Here is a 22,357-nt window from a genome sequence, read left to right on the forward strand (position 1 = left end):
CAATTCCAACTGGATTTGCGAGATCTTCCCTGATTTCCAGGCATTCATTCATTAGAAGCACTGAAATGGAATCTCAATCAATTTAGTATTAAAAAATGTTTGAAACTCTTAGTTCATATTTCTAGTATATAAATTATAAATTGAAAACGTATCTTAGAAGATGTACCCAAAGGCCCAGATGCAGGGTGAACACACAGCTGTGAGCTAACAGCACTTTATGTTTGCAGGACTGATATCATATTTCTGGTGAACTCTTCATGCGGCTCAATGTGCTTCACTTGTTGCAGTTTGTTGGTCGCTCAGTAACCAAAGACCTCCGTCCTTGTTTGTTTGAAGTTGGATAACAAGGATATGTGACCAACACAAGCTAATGAGTGTGGATGTGTAGAGCCTGTGGCTCTTCTTTGTGTCTGCACTATTAGTCAGTATGACAACCACCCAATGATGGAAAAGTGGAGTTACTGCTCATATGGTTTGAAATGAAGCCTTTGGATTAGCTGTATGAAGACAACATGTTGTTGTAATTGCTAAAAAGGGCCAAATGAAACCAAACAGTATCAAATGCAAATTATTATTATATTAAATTCTGCATCTACATGAGTTTTGCAGATATGTCTGCTGAAGGAGAGAAAAAACATTTCTGTTTCACTTAAGTCCTAGAAATGATACATAAAAGGCTGATTGAATATTACTCTTAGATAAAGGCCATATTACTTTTAGACAACTGTTTCTTCAGAAAATAAACTATTTTTTTTATTTTGGAAAAAGTCATAACCTGGAATGAACACAGAGACAGTGGATATTTAAGAACCGTGTTGATGGCAGTGTGTTTGCACTTGGATCACTTGAAATGAAAAAGGGACGATCAGACACGTAACTGCAGTATTCTCTGTGCATGAGTGACACCCAATGGTCAACCACACAGCCGTTTGTGTGCGTGGGGCACAGCATGTAGATAGATTATTACATCGTGACTCAACATTTAAGGAAACAGTATGTGTGCATCGATAAAGAGTCTTTTGCAATGGCTCATGGGAAATGGTGACCGTCAACTTGTTCAAAAGGCATGATGCGGGCCTCATTGCTGAGTCACATCAAACAGTAGAGTCTCTTCTGAGACACATTAAGTAATACCTCTATCACACGGGCTGTTTCGCTGCGCAGTTCCCTTATATGTGTGTGTGTGTGTATTTAAATCTGTGGGTTTGTGTGTCCAAAACTGCTTGTGCCCTCCACATTAACTGATCACTTGACGAAATGAGAACACATTGAGTGTTTGTCATGAATTTGTGTTTCCGTATTAATGTTCTTTTCTTGAATTCAACTCAACTAAAAAGTTGATTACATTATGAACATTTATTTTTTTTGGCAGAAATCAAGAAGAGGTTTCAGTATGTGCCTCAGGTCTGCGGAAAAGTGCATCTTATCTCCCTGACTCACATTGTTAGCCCGAGTTTTCAACAAGATCTGGAGAGATAGCTAGAGTAGATGGGGAAACACATCATCATGGAATTACCGCACACACACACACACACACACACACGTATACATATAGGACAGAGTTGAGACACAGGCCTTTGTGGGCTGCATACCTTCCGGCTGCCGTCAGTGGACCTGTAGGTCAGCATGTAGTTGTCGATTTCGGCGATGGGCGGTTGCCAGGAAATGAGAGCACTGCGGTGATTCACTTCACTGGCCGTCAGGTTGAGGGGCGAGTCCATGGCTGCCACCAAGAGAGACAAATACAAACTTACTTTAAAACAAGCTGTGTTCCCGACACAAAGAGGGAACCTTAGTTCTCAAATAACAACGAAGGTGCTGAATGGCAACAGGATCATTGTTATTTATAGCCTTTTTACATTAATATGGTAGTTTTTAAATCCCCACACCAGTAATCCTTAAGGACTGAGTGAGAGGAGCAGTGGGACACTTATCCATGTTTAGTCACAGTGAATCACAGCCTCCAAAGCGTTCAAGCCCTTGATCAGCAAGACCACCCAGGTTTTGCTGCACATTACATCACACCATCCAAGTCCTGCACAGCGTTAAACAAGGCTTGATTATAGTTCCTGCCTTGATACAGCAGCACAAGGAGACTCACACAAATTTCCACACCTTTCATCACCCTTTTTTGAGTCAATATCTGATCCTCTGACATGGTAGCAGAAGCATTGACACGATGTAACCTCATTTCAGTGCATAATAGAAAATAGATGACCTTCTATTCGGAAAATCAGTTTCCTTGAGTTACATCATGACTCGGGGGCACGTCGTCAGGTAGTCACCCACAGTCCGCTGAAGGAGATATCTACTCCACTTTCTGTCGTTTCCGCCTCTGGACTCGTTTTCTCTTTCGTTTGTGGGGAAACTAACACTTTTACCTTCTCACCATGACTTCTCTTTAACTTTTAGCTGAACATCCAAACCCAAAACTGAACCAAGACCTTACAGGTGGCTGCCGCATGCACATAAACCACACACACACACACACACTCCTTTAAATCATTATCTCTGAGCACATATTAGATCATTGACAGCTCAGTAATTAAGCATTTACCCTCCTTGATAACCTCCTGATAAAAAGAGGTGGGCCTTATCTTGTAGAAAGGTCCACAGCGTGCGACGGGGATTTGGAGAGAAAGTTGCAGTGCGAGCCGGAGGGAAAAAAGAGGGGGCCAAAGAGAATTGTACCTTGAGATGAACGTGCCAATATCCTCCTTTCCTGCACCTTCACGTCTTTGTTGACCACGTGTGCGTCTCATTTCTGCTTTTCCCCTTCCTCTTCCTTTCGTCTGTTTCCCTCATCAACCTGCCATCTTCCTCTCATGAACTCTCCTTCTTATCTCTTACTGGTGCTTGTGTTTTCGCTCTCTCTGTGACTCTGGCCTACCCATTCTTTGTCCACAACCTTCTTCCTTCTTATCTGACAGGCCGCCATTTTTAACTCAATGTGCCAGAGAATGAGCCGAGTTTATCTTTTTGTTCTCGTCTTCCCTTTTGATGAACGCTGTTTCCGCATTATGTGTGCGACAGGGGGGGGGGGGGTAGATGAGAGAAGAAGGAGGCGTCATTCTCTACATTCACCAATTAAAACATCTGTCTCCTCGTCGTGTTCTCAATCGCGCACTCCCACCAATTAAACCTTTGCATGAAGAGTGACCAAGTAGGTGAGCAGGTGTCCGCTGAGTTCCTGGCAGCTCAGAAGCTCCGTCTTCAGACGTTGGGCTTTGAACAACAGGATTGAGATGAATAGGTTTGGCTTCATCTCGTGTCTCATTAACACACAGTGCAAACAAACAATACAAAAGGAAAACACACACACACACACACACACAGTGCAGCAGATGGGAAGGGCAGCATGGCCAGCAGTAATTTGTTGCAGGAGGATAAGAAAGAGGGACATTTAATTATTTTTCTTCTTACTTTTGACATATGCTGTTTGTGAGTGAATGATTCTGCCTGAATGATGTGTGGGTGACTTCTCTTAAAATGCAAATATACATTTACGTTTACTGAATCAAAACATATGGATCTTGAAATACTTTTACAAATGATGTTATACATTTACTTGTTCATAGTTAAAATACTACTTTTACCAGAAGCACAGTTCTAAAGTACTCCAAGGTACTTAAAGGTACATTAAACAGCCAAACCAATATGTCCGTAATAGTGTCCCTCTCAGTACTAGATGAACAGCTATTTGCTATCCCTCAGTGACGCTGCCCGCAGCGAGGATCTCTGCCGATTGCCGAGCACTTTCTAGCAAGTGGGCTCAGCAGCATCTGAGGGGAGAGAAGCTCCGGTGCTGCAGCCTACAGGCTCATTGGGACACCCGTAGCAAAATCCCCTATTTTCCGGTCTTATAGATTGAATATGAACTGATGGGGAGCCAAGCTGTTTTACTCCCTGTTGAACTCTCGAGGCATTGAGGCCAGACAACACAACAACTTTCAGCTGTGGTTAAGAGGCTCGGAAATCTAAAAAGGAACTCCACCCTAAAAAAAAAAAGCAATCTCGGCCACATTTTGCTTTTCCATTTTCCTTCCCTCTTTGTGCCGTCAGCAGTGAACGTGTGGATTGAACATCCTGACAGCGAAGCACACGGCGAGCTCTTTTAACGTTACATCAGCACGATGTAATAGCATATCATATATTGACCATTGTATTTAAGTCATCTCCAATCACTCTCTTATAGTTACAATTCTGTGTAAATGTAAGTTACAATTGCAATCAATAATAGAATAAGTAATAAATGGAATGTTGATATGAAGAAATTAAAAATAAATGTTTTGATAACTACAATTTCTTTAAGTGCTAATTCAAAGTGCCTGCTATTAAAAGAACCTTCACTGACCCTTCACCTCTTTTACATCACCCCTTTGCATCTGCACTGCTGTTATACTCAAAACATGGAGACATTTTCCTCTAACTAACAACTAACGATTGAGAGAACTAAAAGCTTATCTTAAAATCCCTATCCTCGATTCAAATGTTGAATTCCATGTGTAACTGTGTTTGAGTCCCCTTATTTATTAATGACCATTTGATTCAATTTTTCATCAATTTAAATCATAAAATAATTTAATTTCCCAGGCTAGATTTTTTTGGTGTCATTTTTATTATTTTGTCTAGTGTAGCTTCTACACTTGACTTAACTATCAGTCAGAAGTGAGTTCCTCCCCCCCCTGCATGCTCTGCAGTGCAGGCCAGTAATCCTTCAGCGGGAGCCTCAGTAGACGGACTGAGACCTCAGAGCGACGGGCCGATGACAGCAGACAGAAGCAGAGCACCAGACGTGGGGAGACGCTAACAGAGCCACAGCTGAGACACTTGACCAAACCAATCAATGGTCTCATCTTCATTTACGGACTGTTCACAATGGGGCGTTTTCCACTGGAGTGAAACAGCTTGAGGACACAAGCTGTGGGAGCGGAGCTGGAACCGGCTTTACAGTTTCAATTAGGAGGTTTAATTAACCACACTAGAAGCTCCCTGTGATGTTGGGGTGAACTAAGACGTCCCTTGGGGAGACATGTCCTCATCATTCCTGCAAAAAGAAAAAAGACTCCACTGGTCGTCTTTATATCTGTAGACTCAATGAAAGTGGCACTTTCAATCAGAACAGAGTTATTAATTTTAATATTTGACCGAGAGTAGTATTGTGGCCTTATTGATTTTCATTTCAATTCAATTATGCCAAAGAGCAGTTTTGAATTTTACAACATGAATGCCATCCTTCTACAGGTGTGGACTGAAAAGTATCAAAGAAAGCACCCATTCCTTCGGTGACATGGTATTAACACTCTGAATGAGCTCTTCTTGAAGCTACTTGTCTCTTCTCTACCCATCATATTTCCCCCGTAATGGTGGGGCAACAATGAATTGAGGAGGAGAGCGAAAAGTCAAAGACTCGACTGCTTTCTTTCAGAAGTCCATCCAGGGTAGAAACGCATGTTGCTTGTGTTCTCTGCAGAAGCCACCAGGCGGAGCGGCTGTTTCCCGAATTTGTTCATGCACGAGTCACTATATGCATGTGGAGCACTGACACTGTTGTGGGTACACACAACTTTTCCGAGCCCCAATTATGTTTCGGAGTCTCTGCAGCCCTGCCCCTGTGCTGTGTGTTGTCAGAGTTTGTTTCTGTTTGGAGCGCTTCGTCTCGGCTGCAGTGCAGGACAGGCGGCTCTGGTACTCCTCGGGGGAGATCAACTCCTCTGCCGCCTGAAACGCCTTTTATTTCTCCTGCAAGAACTCTAAAACAAAGTTTGCCGAGCTGCAACTCAGCAAACCTGGGTGGAGCAGCGGATGGAGGTGAAGAGCATCGTAGAGGTGGGTCACCCCAAGGTGAAGCCGGCAAAGGTTTAACGCAGAGTTCCCAAATCTAATCCTCACGGCTCGTGCCTTTGACTGTGTCAAAGTCTCTTGCGCGGTTCTCCTGACCCCTCTGCAGCAAGTGTTAAGCTCACAGGATCAAAACCTACCGCGAAAACGACCCCGGATATGAATAATACTGTAGCTCCTTTTTAATCACTTGGTTTTTTTTGGTCTCCTTTCTGGAGAAACAGATCCATCTTTGTTGTGTGTGTGCAGAGAGCAGCTGGATGAAAGGTGCACATACGCGTCTGGATGTTGGTGATGACGGTGCCGCTGGTGAGGGGTCCTTTGGTGGCGTAGAGGGCTACAGAGTAGGTGGTGCTTGGCTTGAGGTTGGACAGCTGGTGCTCCTGCCGGTTTCCCTCCACAAGGAAAGTGTCAGCTGTCACTGAAAAACACACACGGTTTGTGTAGTCATCAAACGTGTTGTGTAGGTAGACTACATTCTGTTGTAACTGTTAGAGAGAAAACTGGCAAAATAAAAAAGTCAGATGTAAAGCCTGGACTTTTTGGCCACCCTTGTGATCTATTTCAAGTCGAAGGATTTCAAACCTAGTTATGCTTTTGGTGAAATATGCCTTTAGGGACAACTGCAAAAATGCTGGACACTTTCCTTATGTCGTAAATAATCTAGTTCAAGATTTCAAATTTTCACAGAAAAACATTACCTATAACTGCTGTTGTGTTGGTGGCTCCTTGACAGGATTTTGATCCGTTAAAAGGTTTTAATTAAATTACCACTATACCCTTACAATGGATTTCTTTTGCTTTCACTGTGTGAAGTGTGTAATATTTACAGTGATGTTGCTGAACAACCCCTATTATGTCCGAGCTACACTATAAATCAAGTGTTATATGATGTTTGACTGATGTCACTAATGGTTCGAAGTGTGTGTGGGTGTTCCTGGTTGTCAAATAAAATCTATTTCCTAATACCTTAAAGTACTCGATCGAAATATGAGATGCAATGACCTTGAGTTGATACACCGACACTCCTGGTATTTGTCCACAACTTTATAACCGCTTCTGTAAAACCTGTGTGGGGCTGCTTTGCGAATATGTGTCCAGCATATAGATACGATCTGTGTATCTGATCGGGCTGTCACATGCACATTGACTCTGGGAGCCGAGTGATACAGATTCCCCTTGTTGACTCCAGGCATGAATTCGGCAGAGAAATATTCTTTCCATAACATTTTCTCCAGCAGAGTTATAAAGTCAGGAGAGGAAAAAAAAGTCTTGGGTTACACATTTGACTGAGCTTAAACATATATACTGTATGTATAATATGCAAAGGCTGATGACTGAGTGCACACAGCGTTTAATAACAATACTTGTTTTAGTTTAATATTTCCTCCCTCTCGTTGTGTTTGTATCTTCGTCTGTGGCCGGCCAACACACTGCAGGCTTGGCCGTCATCCACATGGTTCAGGGAGCAAATTATAAACTCACTCTCAGGGGCCAAGCAATAAGGCTTTCTGTTACTTATCTGGATATTGCTGTCAGACGGTGAATACATGGGCTGCATCAGGAACATACGCTGTGTGAAAACGACACTGCTTGTTTCAAGGCTCAGTAGTTCAAGGGAGCCTAATGGACATCTCTAAAAGCAAGACGAATGGATGGACATTTGCTCTAAGCATCACGTTGATCTCACTTCTTGTTGGAAAAACCTTGATGGAACCTGACAAAAAAAATGACGCTCAGCACACTCCCGTCACTTTAAGATTCAAGTGACTCCATTGTCCCGGGAGTTCTTCATAACAGCAAGTTAGTAAGTAAACATGGACTTAAAACAGTGACTTCCCAATCAAGGTCACAAAGAGGCTTGGCTAAACACGCATGACGCATATAGAGAACATCATCAATAAAAAAGAAAAACTGATGTGTGAAAATGTGATTCATGTCTCTGTAACATTTGCTGGTAACTACTGGTGATGTGAGACAAAAATAAATAAATGGAGAAATTAAAAAACGGTTGTTGATGATTCAAACCAAATCCTTTAATTAGTGCCATTATTGCCTTTTGTTGGTGCTCCAATTACTCCTCCATTCATTACCCAATGAACAGCAAACCCCTCTGAATGACTCACCCTGGTTGTATGTGAGGGTCAGCACGTAGTTGTCCACACTGGAAACAGGTGGATTCCACCTCAGCAAGGTTCCTCGAGGGGTGATGTTGAGTGCTGTCAATTCAGATGGCATGTCCATTGCTGCAACAGAGTAGAACAATACGAGCCCTTTTTATTCACAAAAACAAACATGCTCATTCCAAGAGAAGAGACAAATTACCGTCCACACATTACCGCTAATAGGAGCATTGGGTCAACCATAAAGGTCCATTCAGTGCAGGACGTTCATTAAGTCAACATGCATGCTTTTTCTTAACAGAATCATTTTTGCTCAATAATAATGAATCAATCACCCATCATCTCATGGTGATGGACTAAAATATTGATAAACCGATCGATTGAGCTCAAATGCTGATATTCATTAAAGGAGTAAATCTTATTACAATACTCTTGACTTGCCTTTAGTGGCCACAGCATCTCCTTTCCAAGGTATTTTTCAAAACTACTCTGAAATTAATTTGCATGCAAACAATGAAGCTGTGTTGTAGTTGCTTTCCTATGCAAATATTTCAGATTTGTTTTTTGACCCAGTGTGTCGTGAGAGAATTGCAAAGATAAATATACTATCAATTACACCCTGAACATTTTGAATGGACTACTAATTAAATTGAAAAACCGTGATTCAATCCACAGCTCAGTTGTATTTATTGAAGCCCGGACAGAGGAGGGCTTTGCATTCAGATTGATTAATAATGACTCTCATTGCCTTTTTGGATCACTGTTTCCTCAATTCTAACACACATCAAAGAGAAATTATGCAGTCAAAAAGGCTGCAGAGAGCCTCAGATGTCCTCCTGAGTCTCCTGCTACCCCGCCCTCTCCCTGATTTCATCCTCACACTGCTGGACATGCCACAATTGAGTTTGAATGTAATTATACCTTTAACCTCAGTGTTTCCACCCCAATTTCTCCTCAGGCGCGTTATTGCAGCGCGGAGGAGAGCGTGGCAGGAGAACACAGAACGCGGCATGGGCTCCGAAGCTCGGCCCCCGACGAGGTAATTAATGTTGCCCTGCCCTCTTCAGAAGGAAAAGAAGAACTGTGCTCATTAGCACAAGCAAGTGAGTTTGGGTCTTTCTTATCTCTACACTAGATGGACAAACCTGATTAAAATCATTACTTTAATTGCAAAAAGGTTTAAGTGAATTTAATGGAGGTTTGCCAAATCAATTAGACTGGCAATGGAGATGGAGTAGCAAAGTCCGATAAAGCAAAAAAATAAATAAACAGGTCATCCACTCTCATCAGTCGCAGTGATAATCCAATCATCACTCTCCATCTCCTGATTGCACCGGTGAATACTACATCACGCTCACCCTCGGATCCGTGGCTGCGAGTCACGCCCCCCGTGTGCGCCACATTCAGGGCGAGAGGAAAGGATTCGAAAGAAGAAACAAAGCCGCTGCAGTCACATGCTGTTCTCTGCAGTTCTGGTACTTCTACAGGTCCAATTTCCATGCCTGAGGGAATACACTTCCTACTAACTGAGGCTAAAAATGTGACATTGATGTTCTGCGGCGCAATCAGCTATAATTCATACTAATACACAATGAAGGTTATCCAGTCCAAACAATTCATAATATTTTCAGAAGTCTTTTTTTCTCTTTAGAGAATTTGCTATTTGAGGTATTCATCTTATCTCTCAGACTGTCAACCTTTTCAATAAAGGGATCGTTGTGGTTAGCAATTTCAATCTAATGAATCCACCATTTGATTTTATATAGCAAGGATTTTTTCCTTTTACTTGAAGTATTTCAATAACATCACAACGCTTCACTTGAACGGTTTACTTGATGAATCTTGTTTGGATCACAGCGCAATGTTTGATTTAAATCTACACTTTTTTGAGATCTTGTTAATTATTTCCACCGCCTTGATTCTATTGAATAAAGTCTCTTGATCATGAGCCGCTGCACGTGTGGTGGCAGACAGTAACTTTTCTTAGCATGTTCCATATGCACACCTTTGTCTTTCATTGAACACACAATCATTGCCACGCAATCCTTTGCCCAGCCTTTGGTACTCTTAGTTTTCCTGGCTGAATTATGTTAACACAAAACCGACAGTGATGGATAGCGGCCCGCAGAAGAGAACATGGTCAATGCATGAGGCGGCTATTGGTGGGCTGGGGCATCATCGGAGTCAAATACATACATTGATCACAACGAGTAATCTCTTTTTCTTTTTGAGCGCGGGTCAAAGAAAGATATTCAATGCATAGATCCATTTAAAAGTGTGTCTCCATCAGCATGAGTGACTTGCTGAAGCACGGCACATACATCATCACAGCATTGTATATTAACGCCTCAGGGTCTACAGCAAGGACGAATAAATACCAATTTGATGTGGTGTAGGTGAATTTAAAGCTGAAGGGCTTTTATAACTGGATTCATCAGATTTATGATCTTAGCTGGAATGTGGCAGCTATGGCTAAAGCAGAGTCATTACCAGTTTCTGAAATATCAATCACATTATATAATCATTTCTGACTAGAGTTCCCCCACTGTGTGCATTACACTACACATATTTGAGTGTGCAGTAACTATACAATATACATATAGACATTGTAATTGTGTCCAGTTTCTTTGAGGTTCAGCTGACGGGGAGTAAAAGTGTTTTTTTCAAAGCACTACAATCCTGACTCAGGGTAAACGTAAGTATATTTAGTTTAAAAATAGATGTACTGTATTGAAAAATCTGTGTTAGTTTGTTCTCTGCTCTTAGCTTCCCTGGATCCGTTTCTGGCTCAATCCTCATACGGATGAGCCAGATTCTATCTGGAGCTCTACACAACTTTTCAATGCGGACTTTAATTTGTGAATGTACAGTACCGTAATTGCTGAATAAATTGGTTAAAAGTTATTCAGGAAGGATTTGTTGAATTAGAAAAGGTTTTTGTTGAGCAATATGTTTACGTAAATTGATTCATGAGGAGGATCTTAACACAGTAAAATAAAGCATTCTTTCCTTTATCTTTAAATAGCCTGTAGGAAAAAAATCTTGGGACAGGTAACACTTTATTGGTTGTCCTGATACTTTATTAATGAACACCATTATTACCCCTCCATTAAATTGACCTTCGCATAGTCTATTTATTGTCAACCCTCCGAAATTCATCTTGGATTACCAGCACCTGCTGTTCAAGCACGATAAAATATGGCTCCCTGTTTTTTTTTTTTTTATCCCCTCTGACAATAATTGATTACGTCAAGTAAGTAGCAATTGCGGCATTATTCAAGTCATTGTATACTTGGCCAAGCAGCGCTGGATTACTCTCCCAAATCCCCTGTTCATGTATTGTTGTTGAAAGCGGCATTAAAAAGTCCCGGTTGGGCAATGTGCAATGTGAGAAAAATGTTATGTTGCATTCCTAACAAGCTTGACTTTGGAGTTAATGTTCTTTTCAGACTCTAACTGCCCCAATGGCTCTGCTCATTGTATGGAAACAGGGATTGTTAAAAAAAAAAAAAAAGAAGCCAACAATCAAGAATTGGGAAAGAGCGAGACAAACGTGCAAAGGTGAGACACTGTTTGGATGCTTTCATTTCTCACCGTATTGCCGGTGAATTGGGTCTCATTGGCATGCGAACACACCTCTTGCTCTTCTCCCTCGTATCGTGGGCTCGCCTTAGCATTTTTTGGCTTTTGTCACACGCAACGGAGATTACTATGCGTAGCACCGGGAGAGTGTGTTCATCTTTAGTTAGCGGAAGGACGGCATCCCATTCCAAACGGTGTTTACATGCATAACTTGTGATTTAGTGCTAGATAATGAGTCTGGAGGGAATGCAGCTTAAGGTTTCTTATGTATAATGACAAATTGTGAAGTGAGTATAAGTGAGGAGTGACCACCCCGACAGAGAGGAGATCAAAGAAAAGACGGGATGAAGATGAGAAGAAATGGAATAAAGGGGCAGAAAGAAGGAGGATAGAGATGAGAAGGTGTAACGATGCAGTGGGATGGAGGTGAGGCTTGAGTATAAAGAGATAGGAAGGGGAGGAAAGTAGAGAGATAGAGGAGAGTGAGATGGAGCTCGGAGTAAGTTACCAATTACTGGCTCCTGGAGTGGACAGTTTCATCTATTGCAGCAGTAAGGATTGCGCCTCCTGCACTGTCAGCTTCGCTCTTTAGATTACGTCTGTATCTGTGTGTGTGTTGCTCTTTCTAGACATACAGTGACTCCCAGCGTACAGCTATTCTCGTTGTGAGAAGATTGTTGGTCTAAAAGTCAAAACAGATCAAAGGAGGATTCTTCATCCTTTTTGAATAAACATTTTCTCGCTCTCACAGCGTGACGTTATTAAGGTGCAGCGCATTACATAAGCACATCGAAAGCAGATCCCAGGGTTTAGCTTGAGAATAAAACAAAATATACAAAAAGTTAAGGAGTCAATTTCGACAGTAATTACTTAGAGCCCTCATGGAGATCATCTGTGACTATATATAGTTTTTTTCTCCCTGCTCTGTGGTCCACGCTAGTCGACATTAGGCGGCATCCTCCGGTACGGACGAGTGAAGCGCCCGTATACTTGCGTTCTCTCTAGTTGGCAGCCGGGGGCAACTCCACTGGTTGCAAACATAAATCAGATTGTTTGGAAGTCCATGAGACACGAGCCTACTTTCACACACAATCTGTTCACTCACTACACATTGCAAATATGATTTCATGGTCTTAGCATGGTCGCTACTTTAAAGTCGTCTTCAAAGAAACACGTTCATTTTGTCATGGCGCCATTTAGAGCAACCATCGGGCGACATTACAACCACTGCATCCACTTCTTACATTCTACCTGTATACATAATATATAGAACCTTTAAATGAACAATTCTTTGGTCTTCGTAAAAATCAAAGACGATAAAAGTTAACGTCTGCTGCAGCTTTGACTGAACACTGAGGCGGCGAAACAAAAGGCGTAGTTGGTTAGGTCCCGAGGCCGCTGCGTTCTCCTCTATCCTACTCCATGTGGCCCGAGCATGTTTCCTTCCTACCTGTGAAGACGGAGGTGCTGACCACTTTGCTCTCCTGACTCGCCCGGACGGCGTTGAGGCTGATCTCGTACTCTGTGGCAGGGAACAAGCTGGACAAGGTGTAGTTGTTCACATCGCTGTCAATCACCACGCTGTCCACGCGGCCTGCAGGAGACATCACACCTGCTGCCATCACTCAGATAGTACATGTTCTTCAGCTAAAAAGGTACACAGTGCTGGTGAAGGGTTTGCATCACAACGTTTCCGTCAAATGTGTGTTTGTTATTGTTAAAATACAATTATATTTCCCAGATGTGTTATCAATTAATGAGGTTCAACATTGTGTGCAAAGTGGTTCCCCTCTAAAAAAATATGTTACATTAGACTACAGCGTGCTGGCGTATGTTAATGTAATGAAGACCATGTTATCGTAATGCAAAAAAGACAGGCGTCAAAAATCCATTTAAAAAAATGGCAACGCTACCTCTGGCCGATTGGTAGGACAGCTTATAATATTCAAATGGAGCCAGCGGTTTGATCCAAGAAATAGTCACCGCATCTTCCGTCACATCTGACACGGTCATCTCTTTTGGCGGGTCCATGCCTGCAGGAGAGATGACGCGTTAGCGTTGAATCAAAAGGGCCCACGACGGAAAACATGGGAGAATTTATTCGGATTCTAGGAGCACAACACGAAGCAAGTTCAGGAATTTACATACAAATCTGTGCTCTTGAATACCAAAATATCTATAAGCAACGCATTTATAAATAAATAAACACCATCAAATGACACTCCAGTAGAAATATAGCTTGCAAACAGCGTTATCATTGAGACTGAGGCTTACTTAGAGGAGATCTACCCCCTAGCAGACAATTTGTGTCTCCTGAGACTATCGAGCGACCACGGAAAAGGTTAGGCCCAAAACAATGTGAGCAAACAATTAAATTGGTGACAGGTCTTTTAGCAGAGAGAGAGATAAATAACAGGAAACAAGGTAATAGAAAAAGGCAAAAAAGGGTGATCAAAAGATTCCTTCCATCTTTCGTTGTGGACAAGAGGTGAAACAGGCAGCGCTTGTACACAAACTGCGTTGCTCTTTTTGGAAAAAAATACCTTGACCTCTTATTCACAAGCTGAGGGGGCTTTTTATAACAAATTCAACCTGTTTACATACAGCAGTAGCATTTATATTCCGGGGTGATTAGTTATGCATACATATCTAATAATGATTGGCTTGGCCAAAATAGCAATAAACATTTTCTTATTTCTCACACCAGTTCAGTCCAACAACCCAACTCAATTAGCACTTTGTGAGCTAATGAACAAACGTGAAACCCCTCGGGCTGAGCGACACGGCGGAGCGGTGGTGGAGCAACAAAACCACCTGACCTACCCGGCAAAACAAAAAAACTTGAGCCGCATAGTATTTCAAAGGCAGGAAATGCAACGGTAAAAGCACGCCTAATTACACACAGAGAGGCAGAGTGGGGTCTCTCCTCTGCGCTCGCATTCAAACATGCGAGATCAAAGCACCGGCGCAGTCTAGAGACGTACATCTGTTTTTTATAATCCCCGTCCAAATCCGCCCCTCGAAATCTGCTCATCACCGCGTGGGTGCATGTAAAGAGAGAGAGAGAGAGAGAGAGAGAGAGAGAGAGAGAGAGAGAGATAGAGAGTGCTCAAAGCTGCCCCGGTGTTACGTGAACCCAGCAGGCAGGTGTCTCTGTGCGCAGACGCAAAGCTCATATCTCTGCTTTTGTCCCTCCTCTGCACTTGTCTTCAGTCCCGGCTCTGTTTCTCTCTTGATGATTTTACTCGTTTCTCATTCCTTTTCCTTTTTCCAAACGTGATTGACACGCTCAGAATCCCCCAAAGCTATTTGTGAGAGCTTCTTCTGACAAGAAGCCAATTAGCAGAATAAAAATATTAATATGTTAACAAAAAAAGAGGAAGGTGTAAAGGATTATTTCAGCACAGTTGGAGGAAAGTATTCTAATCAAAAGGCATTAAGAGAAACAAGAAACTGTGACCGAGCGAGAGGAGAATAAAGCCCAACTCAAAAAGGAAAATAATAAATTCAAAGCAAAAAACAAATTGCATTTTTAAAATCACTTTGTGTATTCCAATTTATATCTTTTTAGTTTCCTACTTTACCACACACTCCCAGTGTTTCCCCACCCTCTTTTTCTCCTCCATCCTAAATAGGATTCAAGGACACCCCAGTTACTTCTGTCTCAATTAAGCCCCCAAAAATACAGCAACTCATTTATACATGCGCTGAACACGATTACAGCACAAACAGTTACCAAAATGTAATTAATTCATTGTTGTACCTTAAAAGAAAAAAAATAACCTTGTGCAGTTAAAGTGTCTCGATTTGCTGCATCTCTAGTCATGTGTAAAACTAAATCGATTATTTTGGCTTCAAGTGCTTGTGATGGACACATTTGGACTATTGTCGGACATTTTTTTGACCAAATATTTGTACATCAATTGATGAGGGAGAGTGACTATTAGTTGCGGCCTTAAAGGAGTTAATTAAGTTCAGAAGTACAGAAAAGGTCAGCCCTGCAGAGCCAAACAGTACGATGCAGTGCTGCACAACTACTAAACCAGATCTAATGAACAAAGCCGTGGACCAGTACAGGGGACGCCGGGGAAATCCATCACCACCCGCCCCCACTGATACCATGACGTTCAGACCACACTGTTCTCTCTCTGCTGACATTCATCCCTTAAGGCTGTTCATCTAGCAAACTATACCTACCTTGGAGTGTTACAATAGCCAGTACCATGTGTCCATCCAGGCGAATTCGGTGGATCCACAAGAAACATAAATGGTATTGTATGATGTGATTTCTTTGGAATCATCCCAAAATAACTTTAGGTGTATTGGTCATTCTCCACGATGTATTGAATGGGCCCGTCTGACAGTAACCGGGCGACAGTCCGACCCCGCTTGTGCGTCTTCCCCGAGTTACCTCTAAAAGCGCTCACACGTGAAATGAGGCAGCTCACCTGTGGTGAGCGATGCTGTAATGGGCTCAGAGGTAACATCCCCCTGTATCGTGATTAGACTGACGGTGTACTGGGTGGAGGGAAGCAGCCCCAGGACCTGTGACCTCATCTTGGAGCCGTCCAGCGTCACCTTAGAGGTGTCGGTCCCATCTGCGGAGCTGTAGCTCAGGATGAAGAGGTCAGCGGGCGGTGCCGGAGCGCTCCACGCCACTAACACTGAGTCTGAGGTCACCTCTGACAAGTAGAGGTGGGTTACAGGCCTGATTCCTGGAGAAAAAGGGGGGGGGGGGGGGGGTTTAAAGGTCACCGGAGAGTTTTCAAGGACAGGTAAGAGGGCCGGCCACGAGCAAGAGGCGGCAAAGGAAAAAAAAAAAAGGAAAAGACAGCTGCATAACATCTGCCATCATTACGGAGATGACAGACATGTCAGTGATGGATGGGAGCAGTCCTGGTTGATGTAATAGATATAATGAAGATGATAAAATTAGCCATGGGCTTAATCTTTATGAAGCAGGTGAGAGTCACAGAAGACCACATTCAGGTATAAGTGATGATTTAATTGGTTGGAGAAAAAAAGAGAAAAAAATGAGGTTATCCGCCGTAAAGATGAAGATATGATGGGACTGTTTACAATAAAAAAAAAAGGAGAAATGAGGATGATAGCAGATGCCGTTGTCAGAATGTATGATCTGTGCAGGAGATGATGTAATGAATACGCACCAGCGTAGCAGCTGACGAGGCAACACATGCAACATGTTTTGAATTGAATTAGCCATGTGAAAGTATAAATAGTAAGTGAGTGACATTGATTTGGCCAGATTAAACTGGAGTTTTTTTTGTAATTAATAATCGTTTAAAACAAGTGCTCTTAAAACTGGTTCGCATTTAAGTTTGTTCAATTTTATTGGTGAATAAACACATTATCTTGGTGCATTCCCTTCAGCAACCGTCGACACCCTTTACAGCAGTCAGCAGAGAATGTGTACTCATTGTGGTGATGTGCCACCCTGTGTGGAAGCAAGTAGAAGATGTGGTACGAGTAATCCAAGAAAACCTCATCATCCAAACAAGGCTTCATGGCAACGAAGGCGACCACAAGGAAACATTGATTGGCTTTGATCATCATGTGATGGCCGCGCCGGTGGTGGTTATGATCAAGATGTGATTGATCGAGATGACAGTGGGTTATTCGTTCCAGAGGCAAGGAAGAGGAGGTAACGTATTGATCAGAGCTCAAGAATAAACTCTCCTCCCCCTGGGGAAGGGCTCACCTGAGCGCAGGCGGACAGATGTTGCAACTATGGCCAAGTGAACAGTGGATGAGTAGATGACAGGTGATTCATTATTTTGCCTCTGCTCTCCAGATGGTTAGAGAGGTGTTACTTAAGAAACGACAGCGATCCGATAATGATGAAGACAATGGCGGTTACGACGTTCACAGTGGAGATGAGAGGTGAAGTAAAGCATGACGGATCTGCCACCAGGTGAGCCCGTGCCTATCAATCTGACATCGTCCTTTGAGCAACTGCTAATCACATCGACCTCTCTGTGGAAATAACAACGAACCAACAGCAGTGGGTGGATTGACAGCTACACACAAGTTGTTGTGATGGATATTGTCAGGGAAACATCAGGCTGAGAGGAGAAGAAGCCAACAGCATCGAGTGTGACTGAGAGAATGAGGTGTTTGAAAGAAATCAGAACAAACGGAGACACAAACACATTCGGAGGCAAAACATAGGCGCAGTTGGGTAACACTTGTAAAAGCTCATTAGCTGACGTGAATACTTTACCTCTCCTAATTGTATTGCTTGTATTTTTTTTTTCCGTTTGTGTGACTCACCTTACCTCCTGCCACACTTTAGTTCATTATCGTCAATGTTGAACTTCATCACGCGCCAGGCGTTAAAACTGTTCCCCAGCGTTGTGCGCTAAGATGCAGATCTTTAATGTCTCCATGTGAGAAAAGGGCCCTTTGATAATTGAGTGGATTGCCACGGCGGCTGTACCGCAACCCCAGAGCCTCCAGAAAGGTTCACACAGAGCCCGGTGACACAGACGGGGGAGACAGAAATAACAGCGCGTACCTGTTTTTTTTAGTGCGTAACACGCCACTAGACTCTACCTGTGAACGCGTCTATGGTAGCTGCAGTGCTCTGCTGCCTTCCTCTCCTCGCTGCCACGGTGACGGTGTACTCAGTCCCGGGCTCAAGGTCAATCAGAGTGGTGGTGGTAACATCTTTAGGCACATTCAGCTGGAAAAAGGAAGACACAGTTGAAGGAAAAGGGAAACGGGGTCGTTGTGACCTCTGAGAACGAAATCAGAAATTCAATAATCTGGACACGACCTTATAATAAAAAGTCATAGCCTTGATTAGATGAGTATTGGGCGTCTGTGTACAGGACGAGAATCAATTGGTTCCATTCTTTACCTCAGCAGTGATGCCGGAGGAGGATGTGTAGGTGACCTTGTAATGGTCGATGGGGCCCTGCACCACGCCCCACACCAGAGTGATGGTGTTGTCTGTCGAAGCCATCACAGTCAGATCCATGGGCACATCCAGGCCTGATTCAAAGGAGACAACCTTTAAGTGTTGCACACACCCTTCAGTTTTTTTAGCACACTGACACATTAGTAGTGTTACTTACCAACCTGTTTCAGAGTGCAGCAACACGGGGAGGTGTTTCAGTAACCTTCCAAATCATCCATAACAAATGACTAATTTCAGTGTAGACAGTGGATGAGATCTTTCCTTCTGATATTACACGGGACAATACTGTGTGTATATATATGTGTGTATATAATAGTAAACGCTTGTTCTGATTTCCAACTTTTCCAGTTGCAAAGAAAACCACTTCGCCAAAAAGGATTATTTTAATTATTAATTCATTTAATTATTTTAATTCAATTTAAGCTTTAATTTGTTATTTACTTTGAAGATGTATCATGTCCTCCCTGTCATTGGTCTACCCCAAATGTTCAGAAAGCTTTTCCTTTATCTTTAACTAAAGTAATAATCTCATGTTTTGTTTCGGTATGATTTCTGCTTGCAGTTATATTGGCTGTCTTATAGATTGGCTATATTGTAAACTGGGTCAATGGAAACATTTTAGTTTATTGAAATGTCAGAGATCTGATCGAGCATTGTGCCCATTTTAGCAGAAAATATACATTCTTCTGTATATCGGCTGTATAGCCTCGTCTTTCATGGCGCAGTGACATCAAAAGCAGAAACGCCACTGAAATTAAGAGTCAGCTTCTTCCTCGGTATTTACATAATGATCCAACATCCTCTGCTTATTCTTTTTGAATTAGTTTTGTTCTCATGATTCTGTTTTTCTTTCCTGCAGCAATGACCCAACTTGCCTCAGCAGCATCATCCATGTTTAATTCACATTTGGTCCTCTACTGCAACCCTCAGTGCTCGCAGAGATTCTTGTCAAACAGACTTTTGGGCTGAAAAGTTAGACCGAAAGAAGTTCAGTTGAAATTAAGCTTTCAGAAACTCACCCTTAGCACCCTTAGAGGAGATGATGTCATGTTTAAGCTATTTGAGAATGATGTTTTCGCTGTTTTGCATTTTTAAAAGTCTAAAGAGAGTGTGAAAAATAGTGGGACAGAAAGCGCTTAAACGAATAGAGCCATAATTTGGTGCAAAATACTCTCAGCCAATTAAAATGATTGCAACAGGAGGAAGGATGCACTTGACAGTCAACATTACGGGAAAGATTAACACCTCCAGCACTAACATTTTAAACAGAAGGTTAAATCGGATTTTCTTTCTACCTCCGCCAAATTACAATCCAAATGAAAATGGCCGATGAAGTGCTAAGAGGTAAGGAGAGGACCATTAGCAATTAATAGTATTCATTATCAGCTGTAAATTAGAAATGAAAACAGCTGTGAAGCGGCTGTGATTCACTTGGGGGGGGGGGCGGTACGGTGGAGTCTAAACAGTAATCCACTCACCCGTCCTGGCGTTCATGGTTGCCGGTGCGCTCTGGTTGCTCCCCTTCATGGCAGAAATGCCGATGCCGTATTCCGTGGCGGGCAGCAGGTCTGAGGCACAAAGACGCAGTGATTTAACAGTGATTTAACACCTGGTATAGCAAAGAAAGAGAACATGGCACCGACTCGTTTCACACCGGCCTTCTGAAGCAGAGTGCATGTCAATAACAGCTCAAATTACCACTACATCGCGGATGAGGTCCAGGCAAATTTACATGTACGTGACTGTGATTTCTGAAGAAACATTTGCCAACAGCATAATTGATCAGTTTCCAATAACTTCAGCAAATCTCCGGACAATCTCAAGCTACAGAAACGAGGTAATGAGGGATAGAAATGAGCGAAGGGGTGCCCGAGATTATTAGTAGAGAGAAAGTGAGAGTGACAGAGAAGGAATGAGGGTGGTGACAGCATTGATTGCCGAGGCCCAACAGAATAACACCAGGACCTTTTGCTTCTATTCTTTTGCCGGCCGTGCCCTTTTCCAGCACCGTGGCCTTTCAGGAAAAAAATAAATAAAAAAACCTCCCAGCTGACCCCTCCTTTCTGACAGGCTTTCAATACGCCCGCAGGACAACAAGCATTTAAATAGATACAATCAGTAGCCCCGTCAGCCAATTGTTAGCTACCATGTAAAACACAAGTACACATTCAATGCACTATACTGAAGGCAAAGGCAAAAAAAAAGTAAAATCCCCTTATTTAATAAAAATAACACCCATTACTTCTCCTTGATTACCTGTGAGAGAGGTCTTTGTGGTGGTTCCCTCGTTGCGTGGCACAATGACTTTATCGTACAGGTCTCCTGCTAAAGTGCTGTACACCACCTGGTAGCCCTCCACCTACATTTAAACATATACATATAAACGCTTATTAAAAGCGAATGACCAGTTGAACCGAGTCCATTCTCTGTATTTGCATTTACCAAGCTGACCAAATGCAGACTGACCCGTGTATGATGATGAAGCGCTAAAAAAGACTGGACAAGAGTTTAAATAATTGATAGTAATAAAACCCACATAGGTGATTCAGGAAGGGTCATGGAGGACTGGAGAATGTCCTTGGATGTAGGGCAACTCAGATGTTATTTGTACAAAAGAGACATAATTATGATATTCTCCGTGATAAAAAGGGCACACAAAGTTGTGCTGGGATACCGTGGAGGCTTTGAAGTATTTTAGGATACTCCACTGAATGTATTAGAATAATAAACACAGTAACCTTCTGTGTGCCACAATATAAAAAAAAGCTTCATTAGTCCTGCAATAAAAATGTACTTTGTCAAAAATATTATGGCCTATTTAGCAATTTCACTTAAAAGAACAAAAAGTTGAAGTACTAATTTTGCACAATATTTCATATGTCCTTCAAATGCTCTTCATGTAAAACTAATTTATAAAATAATTCAAATTGTCAGTAGAATTTAAAATGCATATGAGTACAAAACTGTACATGCATATAAATCTACTCTTCACCATCAATGTAGTTATCTTGAAATCTTATTTTCGCCAGATAGAGATCATAAACTGCATCAGAAAAAGCAGTTTCACAAAGGATGTATCTAAAGACGACACAAAAAACCTCGTGTTCCCACCATTCTTACCAGAAGTGTTCATTACTCTAATGGGTTAAAACAACGGGTCGGATTACCTCGGCCTCGCTGTTGTCCCATTCGATCTCCAGGCTGGTCGAGGTCTTGGACACGAGTCTCAGATTCTTGGGGGCATCGATCTCTGAGAAGAACGATAAAGCTGACAATGTTGGGGAAACTGAGACCAATTCTCAGGGATTGCAAACAAGCAATAGTTCATCTGTATGCACAATGATATCATTTGCTGTACATTGCATTACAGTTGCTAAACTTTGACATCATTTGCATACATACTGCAAATTGTTTACTCAAGATGTAGCTGGAAGAGTGTCGTTTTGATGACGTTCACTTGTTGTTGACACAAAATTACCATCAGGATTCCAGTGTGTAATTACCTTGAACAGATGCTCACCTCCATATATTTTTCCCAATATAAAAGACCCTAAAACCGTTGCAATATTATTTCATCCAGTTACAGTGGATTCTTGTTACTTTTTATTACTGCTTATGTATGATAGCTTTTGATCTTGTTTGGAGCTATATGTCTATGTTTGCCCTTTAACCTTTGCCGGTGTAATCCTGTGAATTTCCCCGCTGAGGGACTAATAAACGAGTATCTTCCTTTATCTTATGAATGGACTCTTGGCCTGCTCTCTGTCGGACCTCACCGGTAGTAAATTCAGTGGAAATAGAGCCGCTCTCGTTTCCCTTCCTCACTCCACTCACGGACACCTCGTAACGGGAGCCGGGGCGCAGAACCTGT

General features: G+C 42.3%; 1 protein-coding gene across 3 annotated transcripts in view; it reads right to left on the reverse strand.

Moving 5' to 3' along the window:
• Positions 1–22,357, reverse strand: part of tnr (tenascin R (restrictin, janusin)) — a 121,705-nt gene that overhangs the window by 13,816 nt on the left and 85,532 nt on the right. For 2 of the 3 annotated variants that reach the window (XM_037458201.2, XM_037458199.2), the window contains exons 13-24: positions 22,263–22,353; positions 21,654–21,754; positions 20,743–20,845; positions 19,965–20,054; positions 18,427–18,560; positions 18,120–18,249; positions 15,995–16,261; positions 13,460–13,579; positions 12,997–13,140; positions 7,968–8,087; positions 6,119–6,262; positions 1,593–1,723 (exon numbers count right to left, since the gene is read on the reverse strand). In XM_037458201.2, coding sequence (XP_037314098.2) covers positions 1,593–1,723; positions 6,119–6,262; positions 7,968–8,087; positions 12,997–13,140; positions 13,460–13,579; positions 15,995–16,261; positions 18,120–18,249; positions 18,427–18,560; positions 19,965–20,054; positions 20,743–20,845; positions 21,654–21,754; positions 22,263–22,353 — 1,575 coding nt within the window. The remainder of the gene's footprint in view (positions 1–1,592; positions 1,724–6,118; positions 6,263–7,967; positions 8,088–12,996; positions 13,141–13,459; positions 13,580–15,994; positions 16,262–18,119; positions 18,250–18,426; positions 18,561–19,964; positions 20,055–20,742; positions 20,846–21,653; positions 21,755–22,262; positions 22,354–22,357) is intronic. The other variant, XM_037458202.2, reaches the window with a different exon arrangement.

Source organism: Pungitius pungitius, chromosome 15 (genome assembly GCF_949316345.1).
Source record: "Pungitius pungitius chromosome 15, fPunPun2.1, whole genome shotgun sequence".
NCBI classification, from domain to species: Eukaryota; Metazoa; Chordata; class Actinopteri; order Perciformes; family Gasterosteidae; genus Pungitius; species Pungitius pungitius.